Below are 11060 nucleotides of genomic sequence, written 5' to 3'. Positions count from 1 at the left end.
AACAGACTTTGGTATTGCTTTAGGAGAAACATGTCTACAGATAATTTATTGAATTATAAGAAAGCTAATTCAAAACTAAAAAGAGCAATAAAAAATTCAAAACGCCAATCAATTTATAACTTTACATCAAGAATAACACCGACCACTAATCCCCAAACGATCTGGGACAATATTCGAAAATTTACTGGTTATAAAACCAGCCATTCCATACACTGCATTGCTTCCCATACTGATCCTCTGAACAATCTTACGGAAGCCGTTGATATCGCAAACGAATTTGCGCGATTTTGGTCCGAGAACTCCACAGATTCCAAATTCTCCCAGGCTTTTCAGCAATCGAAACAGAATATGTTACAATACAAGGTTACCTACACTCCTAGCCCTCAAGCAATGATAATGGAGGATAATTTTAACGAAAATGAACTTTGTTCAGTTTTGAAAAAAGCTAAAGGTAAAACTCCTGGTCTAGACAGGATCTCATACCCCATGCTGAAGAACTTACCCCATTCTATGAAGGATCGAATGCTTAAATTTTTTAACAATATTTTCGAAACTTATATTCCACAACAATACAAGACCAGTATTGTCGTTCCAATATTAAAACCCAATTCAAATAAGACTTCCCTAAATTCATATAGACCAATTTCTTTAAATTCTACTATTGCTAAAACCCTGGACAAAATGATTGCCAATCGCCTCTGGTGGTTTGTTTCCACCCAGAATTTAATCGATAACAGACAATTTGGATTCAAGAAGGGGAAATCTACAATCGATAACTTGCTATACATTGACAGTATTGTCTCCCAAAATCTTTCACAGAGGAAGCATACTACTATAATATCCTTGGATTTCGAGAAAGCTTTCGATAAGATAGGCATACATGCAATAATTCAACAGCTGGTAGATTGGAAAATTGGGCCTAAGATAATTAACTATATCATCAGCTTTATGTCGAACAGAAGATTTACCGTAAGGATCCATAAGTTCTACTCTCATGTTCACTCAATTTATAACGGAATACCACAGGGATCTCCGATATCAGTTATTTTATTCCTTATTGCATATGATAAACTTTGCAAAATCTTCCGCATGAACAAATCAATTGATTTTACCGCTTTTGCTGACGACTTTAACATTATTGTTTCTTCCAATAAACAGAAAAATCCGCGGATTAACCTAAACGAAACGTTCAATAATATCCAACGGTGGAGTGTTACTTCGGGAGCTTCCTTATCCTCTACAAAATGTAAATTTATTCACATCTGCCGCAAACAATCTTGCGTATGCCTACTAGAATCTTCCGATTACATACTAAATGAAGCAAATTCCTTACGGATTCTTGGCTTGCACATAAATAAGAGGTACTCTTGGAGTACTCATATTGACAAACTCATTGGCTCCCTTCAAAAACATTTGAACATTATAAAGTGTTTAGCTTGCAAGTCCTACAATTGCAGTACAGACACACTCATATCCATTGTGAATGCATTGATTCTATCTCGTATACGGTTTACGCTTCCCTTCTACGGTTCCTCCCCTAAGTCTTATCTTAATAAAATCAACACAGTAATTAATTCTGCTCTTAGACTCTGCTTCGGAGCGTTTAGAACAACTCCTACTAGTAATCTATATATTGAGTCCAATATATTGCCTTTGACTGCACAATTTAGATTATCGTTATATAAGCAAGCCAGAATCTACTTATATGAACCCAATGATCCTTTAAGAATAGTTCTTCGGAAATGCCTTAATAGGAAAAAAGTACCTAGAATACCATCAGTGATTTATAGGGTTACTGAAGAATGTAAAAAACTAGGTCTATTTTCAGTACTACCCAAAACTAACCGTCTGAAACGCTTCCCTCCATGGTTTCTAATGTCAGGATGCGTAGATTTGACCCTTAGTAGATATAACAAACTTCAACATAATCCAATTTTATTTGAAACTTTACATAAGAAAAGCCAAGAGGATATGCCTAGCCACGAATTTCTTTACACAGATGCTTCGAAATCACAGGATTGTGTGTCATACAGCGTAGTAGGGAACCAAAGTATTTGGAAAACATCAATTCTTCCTAACCACACTTCAACATTTACCGCTGAATTAATAGCAATATTCGAAGCAATTAAGATAGTCTCCACCAAGAGAGGGAAATTTGCAATTTGTTCTGATTCACTGTCCGCCCTTAAAAGGATCAGGAATATTACTGCGAACGACTTCTACACAGATTACATAAGAAGTAAATTGATAGATAAACATCCTAAAATTGTACTTATTTGGACCCCTGGTCACTGCAATATAACAGGTAATGAATTCGCAGATAATGTAGCAAAGCAGGGCTTAAAATCTCCTTTGATAGGAACAGAGAATTTTAATTTAAGAGATTCATACAGGTTCGTTCAAGAGCATTTAAAAGCCAATGATATCCCCTTTTTACATCCGAGTCCTTGGTATAGATCAATAAATCCTAGCAGAATTTCAATCAAGGATTATCTAAACTCTGACCTATCAAAACTTTCAAGATTAGACCTAATAAAGATTTTTAGATTAAGATTAGGCCATACTTTACTTTCACACGGTCACCTCATCAATGCCCCAAACCTCCCAAGTTGTAATTGTAATGTGCCTAATAGAACTCTTGATCATATTATGCGTGAATGCAATGACACGCGAACCATACAACATAATGCATTTAAAGGGGAAAACCCTATTTCATTTATATCCAATCCTACTACACATAACGTATCCATTTTATTAAAATTTTTAAAAGAATCAAACCTGTATAGATACATCTAAGACATAACCAAAACTAAAATCTAACTTACCAACTATGTACCTAACTATATGTTAAGCTTAAGGCCTATGTAGCTATAGCTAACATTAATTAACTAATAATTTCATATTATTTGTTAATAAAGTTAAAAAAAAAAAAAAAAAAAAAAAAAAAAAATTTTATTTGTATAGAAAATTGCCTGAAAATTTTATTTTTTTCTGAAAATTTTATTTTTATAGAAAATTTTCTCAAAATTTTATATATATAGAAAATTTTCTGAAAATTTTATTTCAACAGAAAATGTTCTGAAAATTTTATTTCTACAGAAAATTTTGCTTCATTTCATTTTCATAAGAATTTTTTTTTTCAAAGATCTTATTTTATAAGAAATTTTGATAATATGTTAAATATTTGATAATTATGTTAAAATTTTTTTTTAATTTTATTTCCATAGGAAATCTTTATTTTTATAGAAAATTTTGCCATATCTCCATTTTTTAAAGAAAATTCTGTCAAAATTTTATTTAAAAAAATTATTTCTATAAGCAAGTTTACAAACTGAAAATAAAAATTTTATTTTTATAGAAAATTTTCTGAAAATTTTATTTCAACAGAAAATTTTGCTTCATTTCATTTTCATAAGATTTTTTTTTTGCAAAGATCTTATTTTATAAGAAATTTTGATAATATGTTATGTTATGCTAAAATTTTTTTAAAATTTTATTTCCATAGGAAATCTTTATTTTTATAGAAAATTTTGCCATATCTCCATTTTTTAAAGAAAATTCTGTCAAAATTTTATTTAAAAAAATTATTTCTATACAATACAAATACAATACAATTTTTCTAAAAATTGTATTTCTATAGAAAATTTTCTGATAATTTTATTTGTATAGAAAATTGCCTGAAAATTTTATTTTTATAGAAAATTTTCTGAAAATTTTATTTATATAGAAAATTTTCTGAAAATTGCATTTCAACAGAAAATGTTCTGAAAATTTTATTTCTACAGAAAATTTTGCTTCATTTCATTTTCATAAGAATTTTTTTTCAAAGATCTTATTTTATAAGAAATTTTGATAATATGTTATGTTATGTTAAAATTTTTTTAAAATTTTATTTCCATAGGAAATCTTTATTTTTATAGAAAATTTTGCCATATCTCCATTTTTTAAAGAAAATTCTTTCAAAATTTTATTTAAAAAAATTATTTCTATAAGCAAGTTTACAAAATGAAAATGAAAATTTTATTTTTATAGAAAATTTTCTGAAAATTTTATTTCAACAGAAAATGTTGCTTCATTTCATTTTCATAAGATTTTTTTTTTTCAAAGATCTTATTTTATAAGAAATTTTGATAATATGTTATGTTATTTTAAATTTTTTTTTTAAATTTTATTTCCATAGGAAATCTTTATTTTTGTAGAAAATTTCTCTATCTTTCCATATCTCTATTTTTTAAAGTAAATTCTGTCAAAATTTTATTTAAAAAAAATATTTCTATAAGCAAGTTTACAAAATGTCATTTCTGTAAGAAAATTCTAAAAAAATGATTTCTCTACAAAATGTTTGAAAAATATTATTTCTGCACAAAATTTTCTGAAAATCTTATTTCTTTAAAAAATTATCTGCAAATTTTATTTCTATATATTTTTTTAAAAAATTGTATATCTATAGAATTTTTTATGAAAATTTTATTTCTATCAAAAATTTATTATTTATTATTTCTATAGAATATTTTCCGAAAATTTTATTTCTATAGAAAATTTTCTGAAAATTGTATTCCTACAGAAAATTTTATTTCTACAGCCCATTTTCTAAAAATTATATTTCTATAGAACATTTTCTGAAATTTTTATTTGTATAGAAAATTGTCAGAAAATGTTAGTTTTTTCTGACAATTTTATTTTTATAGAAAATTTTCTGAAAATTATATTTTTATATAAAATTTTCTGAAAAATTTATTTCAACGGAAAATGTTCTGAACATTTTATTTCTACAGAAAATTTTGCTTCATTTCATTTTCATAAGATTTTTTTTTTGTTCAAAGATCTTATTTTATAAGAAATTTTGATAATATGTTATGTTATGTTAAAATGTTGTCAAAATTTTATTACCATAGGAAATCTTTATTTTTATAGAACATTTTGCAATATCTCTATTTTTTTAAAGAAAATTCTGTCAAAATTTTATTTTAAAAAATTATTTCTATAAGCAAGTTTACAAAATGTCATTGCTATAAGAAAATTCTAAAAAAATGATTTCTCTACAAAATGTTTGAAAAATATTATTTATTTAGAAAATTTTCTGAAAATTTTATATCTTTAACAAATACTCTGCAAATTTTATTTCTATATAATTTTTTTAAAAAATTTTATATCTATAGAATTTTTTATGAAAATTTTATTTCTATCAAAAATTTATTTCTATAGAAAATATTAATTTCTATAGAAAATTTTTCAAAAATTGTATTTCTGTAGAAAATTTTCTGAAAATTTTATTTCTACAGAAAATTTTCTGAAAATTTTATTTGTATAGAAAATTTTCTGAACATTTTATTTGTATAGAAAACTGTCTGATAATTTTAGTTTTTTCTGACAATTTTATTTTTATAGAAAATTTTCTGAAAATTATATTTCAACAGAAAATGTTCTGAAAATTTTATTTCAACAGAAAATGTTCTGAAAATTTTATTTCTACAGAAAATTTTGCTTCATTTCATTTTCATAAGAATAGGAAATCTTTATTTTTATAGAAAATTTTGCCATATCTCTATTTTTTTAAAGAAAATTCTGTCAAAATTTTATTTTAAAAAATTATTTCTATAAGCAAGTTTACAAAATGTCATTTCTGTAAGAAAATTCTAAAAAAATGATTTCTCTACAAAATGTTTGAAAAATATAATTTCTTTAGAAAATTTTCTGAAAATTTTATTTCTTTAACAAATACTCTGCAAAATTTTATTTCTATATAATTTTTTAAAAAATTTTATATCTATAGAATTTTTTATGAAAATTTTATTTCTATCAAAAATTTATTTCTATAGAAATATTAATTTCTATAGAAAATTTTCCGAAAATGTTATTTCTATAGAAAATTTTCTGAAAATTGTATTCCTACAGAAAATTTTCTGAAAATTTTATTTCTACAGAAAATTTTCTAAAAATTGTATTTCTATAGAAAATTTTCTGAAAATTGTATTCCTACAGAAAATTTTCTGAATATTTTATTTCTACAGCCCATTTTCTAAAAATTATATTTCTATAGAAAATTTTCTGAAATTTTTATTTGTATAGAAAATTGTCTGAAAATTTTAGTTTTTTCTGACAATTTTATTTTTATAGAAAATTTTCTGAAATTTTTATTTTTATATAAAATTTTCTGAAAATTTTATTTCAACGGAAAATGTTCTGAAAATTTTATTTCTACAGAAAATTTTGCTTCATTTTCATAAGATTTTTTTTTCAAAGATCTTATTTTATAAAAAATTTTGATAACATATTATTTCTATAAAAAATGTTCTCGATTTTTTTTTTCAAAATTTCACTTCTATAGGAAACATTATCAAAATTTTATTTTACACTGATATTTATCATTAAGACTTTGACGATGTTCAATATTAGTATGAAATCTTTCGTAATTAAATAAAAAACTAATAATGAAACATTTCATTGTATTTACGAAATTGTTTAATTGGTTCACTTTTAATGACAATGATTTCGTTAATATTATGAAACATTTAAAAATCTCCTCCATTAAAAATTCCAACAGGTTCATCGAATTCATCCATTTCGTCACATGAATTATCTTCTTCCTTTTTCACAACCTGACTAGCAGAGATTGACTTAATATTGGAAATCTGCAATGTTGAATCTTTAGAGAGATTCGATTCTTTTTGTTGCTGTTGTGGTTCAAATATTTTATTCGGAAATGGAGTATTAGATGAGGAGCTAGAAGTTTGAAGGTTTACTGAAATGTCCTTATTTTTACCAATGATGTCTTGTTCTATGCAGGATTCATTTAATTTTGGCCTTTTAGCTGATGGAGTGGAGGTTTGATCTTGAGAAATGTTGGTATTTAAGGAATCTTGTTCGTTTGAAAGTTCCATTAATCGGGCTCGTTTGTTTGGTGTATTAGAACTTTGATCTTGAGAGCTGGGAGAGGTGTCGATATTTATAGCAGCTACGGTATTCAGGGTTTGTGATGATGGGGTGAGTTTTCCAGCACATGTTTGACTCGTAGCAGCTACGGTATGCAGGGTTTGTGATGATGGGGTGAGTTTTCCAGCACATGTTTGAGTCGTAGTTGAATTAGGGACAGTTTGGGAGACTTCACTTTGATGGTTATGTTGATTAGACCTCCTTTCATTGGTATTTGATATAGACGATATTTGCATAGAGTTTATATTCCTTTGATCAATATTATTTGGTAATTGAGCTTCAATTCTTGAATTTCTTGGAATATTTACTGAATTCTTCTTTGGTGATTCTTCTGTTAAATCTATGGTTTCGCTCCCATTTGCCTTACTTTTATACAATGGAGGTATTGATGACTGATATGCCTCTGAGAGTTTCCATTGGGCAACTAGTACAGATTGTTGATATGCATGAAATTCATACATTCGACTCCAACAATCCATGCAAATATTCTTTAAATGTTTACCCCATACGGAATTTAATAACTAAAAATAAATAGAAAAAAAAATAAAAATCTTCCCTATTAAATTTTTTGGCTACATTCACTCACCTTTGTTGAAAAATATTTTCTGGCCAATACATAAACTTCATTCGCCTGTCCAGTTGCATCATAGAGATTTTGAGGATATGGACATTGATTTAAACATAGGCGGCATTTCGATTCGTTCGATTGTAACATTTCTTTAAAAGTCTAAAATTATTGTAACATTCAATTTAAAAAAAATTAATTATTTTGTATTTTTATTAAAAAAAATAATTATTTTGACTTTTATTAAAAAAAAAAATAATTATTTAGATTTTTATTTAATTATTTAAAATTTTAATTAAAAAATTAATTGTCTAAATTTTTATTTAAAAATTTAATTTTTAAATAATAAAATTAAATTTAAATAGTTTTATTTTTATTTAAAAATAATTTAATTTTTAATAAAAAAAATTAATTGCTTCAATTTTTATTCAAAAATTTAATTATTTTAATTTTTAATTAAAAAATTAATTATTTTAATATTTCATTAAAAAAATTAAATATTCTAAAAATTTATTTTTTTATTTAATTATTTAATTTATATTTTTACAATTTTAATTATTTTAATTTTTTATTAAAAAATTAATTATTTTGATTTTTATTAAAAAAATAATTATTTTGATTTTTATGTAAATATTTAATTATTTAAATTTTTAATTAAAAAAATAATTGTCTAAATTTTTATTTAAAAATGTAATTTTTAAATAATAAAATTAAATTTAAATAATTTTATTTTTATTTAAAAATAATTTAATTTTTAATAAAAAAAAATAATTGCTTCAATTTTTATTCAAAAATTTAATTATTTTAATTTTTAATTAAAAAAATTAATTATTTTATTATTTCATTAAAAAAAATAAATATTCTAAAAATTTATTTTTTTTTATTTAATTTATATTTTTACAATTTTAATTATTTTATTTTTTTATTAAAAAATTAATTATTTTAGTCTTTATATAACAATTTACTTATTTTAATTTTTATCTAAATTTGTAATTATAGTAATATTTATGTAAAAGTGTAATTTATTAAATTTTTAAATTGAATTAAAAAAAAACAATTTTATTTGGATATTTAAATATTTTAAAGTTTAATTAAAAAATTAAATGCCTCAATTTTTATTTAAAAAATTAACGATTTTAATGTTTTTTTTAATAATTATTTAAAAATTTAACTTTTATTTTACAAAAATTATGATTTTAATTTGTATTTAAACTTTTATTTAAAATTTAAGAAAATGAAGTTATTAACTCGAGTGTTTATTTCAAACTGATAAAATTTTCTCCCAACGTCATACACATTGAATAAACAACATTATTTACAGGTACCATAATTGAAATTATTTTTAAAACTACACAGGTATTTAAATCAAGACGATATGAACATAGTTAAGATTACCTCATATGTACGTGACAACTATCCATGTATATCGGGAAAATTTACCTGATTTTCGAAGATGAGATAAAAAAGGATATCTTATCTCTTCTGGGAAGTGTGTGTGTGTGTTTTGCCAAATAAGATTATCATCACTATGTTATTAAGGCAGGCATGCGTAATAAAATTTTATTTTCAAAATTCGAGAATATCTAAATGATTTATTTTCAATTATAAAGTGATGATTTCACACATATGAGGAACGTGACATTAAACAGGGCACATGACACGAAATGTGTCCAATTCAAACGACCATTGTTTTTGGTTTGAAATAATTTTATAAGGTGGTATGAAAATCTACCCCTGAAAATAAGCCCCACAATCTTAATGAAATAAGGCCCCAAATGTGGTGCGCCGTTTCATTAGTATGATTATTAGTCCCATGGAAATGGGCCCTAACAAAATGTAACTGAGGCTTGAAAATTTGCCCCAAAATAAAATAAAGACAGTATTGAAGCCCTGGACAGACAAATATTTCTCCCTAGAATGGCTTTAAAAGAGGTTCCCCAAAATTTCGGATTCTCAATTTGTTGGATTTTTGCGACTAGAAAATTTTAAAGAGTTAAAACTGCCAATCCGAACAAATCGAAAAATATTTTAAAATTTGATAATTATGCTATTGGCAAGAAATGGGCTGCTTTAAGAAATATGTTCATATACCTGCGCATATCAGATTATTGTTATGGAGGTTTTGATTTTAGTCCTAAAAGACACTCATTAAGACTGCATCGTTTGTCATCTGAACTATTTTCACCCACAAAAATATGAGCGCTTGTTTTGGTAACATTTTCTATCAGCTATTCTATCACGGTTGCCACTCGAGCCAAAAAAAAACTAACAAAAATTTAGAAAAAAAATTACCAAAAAAACTACCAAACAAAAAATCGAATTTTTAAAAAAATTGTGAAAATTTTATTTCTATAAAAATTTGGTGAAAATTTTATTCCGTGCTTCCCGTGTCGAATAGAATCAAACTTTCTAAAATTTTATTCCTATAGAATATTTTATTCCTAAAGAAAATTTTGTGAACATTTTATTTTTATAGATATTTGTGTGAACATTTTATTTCTATAGAAAATTTTGTGAAAATTTTATTACTATAGAAAATGTTTAAAAATTTTACGAGTATTTTTCTAGAAAATTTTGCACAAAATTAGAAATAAACTAAAGAAATAGAAAATTTTGTGAAAAGTTGTATTTCTATAAAAAATACTGCAAAAATTTTATTCCTATAAAAAATGTTGGCAAAATTTTATTTCTATAGAAATTTTTGTGAAAATTTTATTTTTATGGAAAATCTTGTGAAAATTTTATTTTACTAGAAAGAGTTGTCAAAATTTTATTTCTCTTTTCACAAAATTTTGTAAAAATTTTATTCATATAGAAATTTTTGTGAAAATTTTATTTCCATAAACAATTTTGTCAAAATTTTATTCCTATAAAAAATGTTGTCAAAATTTCTCTAGAAAAATTTTGTGAAAATTTTATATCTATAGAAAAATTTGTGAAAATTTTTATTCCTATAAAAAATGTTGTCAACATTTCATTCCTATAAAAAAATTTGCCAAAATTTTGTTTCTATAGACAATTTTGTCAACATTTTATTTCTGTAGAAAATTTTGTGAAAATTTTATTTCTATAGAAAATTTTGTGAAAATTTTATTACCATAGAAAATTTTGTCAAACTTTTATTTTTATAGAAAATTTTGTCAAACTTTTATTTTTATAGAAAATTTTGTCAAAGTTTTATTTCTATAGAAAATTCTGTCAAAATGTTATTCGTGTAGACATTTTCGTGAAAATTTTCACCCAAAAAAAATTCAAGCACTTGTTTTGGTAACATTATCTATCTGCTATCCTATCACGGTTGCCACACGAGCCAAAAAAAAATCTAGCAAAAATTTAGAAAAAAATTACCAAAAAACTATCAAACAAACAATCGAATTTAAAAAAAAAAATTGTGAAAATTTTATTTCTATTAAAATTTTGTGCACATTTTATTCCGTGCTTTCCGTGTCGAATAAAATCAAACTTTCTAAAATATTATTCCTATAGAACATTTTATTCCTAAAGAAAATTTCGTGAACATTTTATTTTTATAGATATTTGTGTGAAAATTTAATTCCTATAG

The 11060-nt window shown here is 24.0% G+C and overlaps 1 protein-coding gene across 1 annotated transcript; it reads right to left on the bottom strand.

Annotated features, from left to right (window-relative positions):
- Window positions 1–6439: 6439 nt before the first annotated feature.
- On the bottom strand, window positions 6440–7662 carry LOC142230434 (uncharacterized). Its single transcript, XM_075301072.1, has 2 exons — window positions 7520–7662; window positions 6440–7454 (listed from the first exon to the last, which is right to left on the bottom strand). Exons 1-2 carry the CDS (start codon window positions 7646–7648, stop codon window positions 6513–6515), a joined length of 1071 nt encoding a protein of 356 aa, XP_075157187.1. The 5' UTR covers window positions 7649–7662; the 3' UTR covers window positions 6440–6512.
- Between the last annotated feature and the right edge of the window lie 3398 nt (window positions 7663–11060).

Source organism: Haematobia irritans, chromosome 3 (assembly GCF_050003625.1).
Source record: "Haematobia irritans isolate KBUSLIRL chromosome 3, ASM5000362v1, whole genome shotgun sequence".
NCBI classification, from domain to species: domain Eukaryota; kingdom Metazoa; phylum Arthropoda; class Insecta; order Diptera; family Muscidae; genus Haematobia; species Haematobia irritans.
Note: the sequence above shows the minus strand (reverse complement) of the source record. Positions and strands in the feature narration are given on the sequence as shown.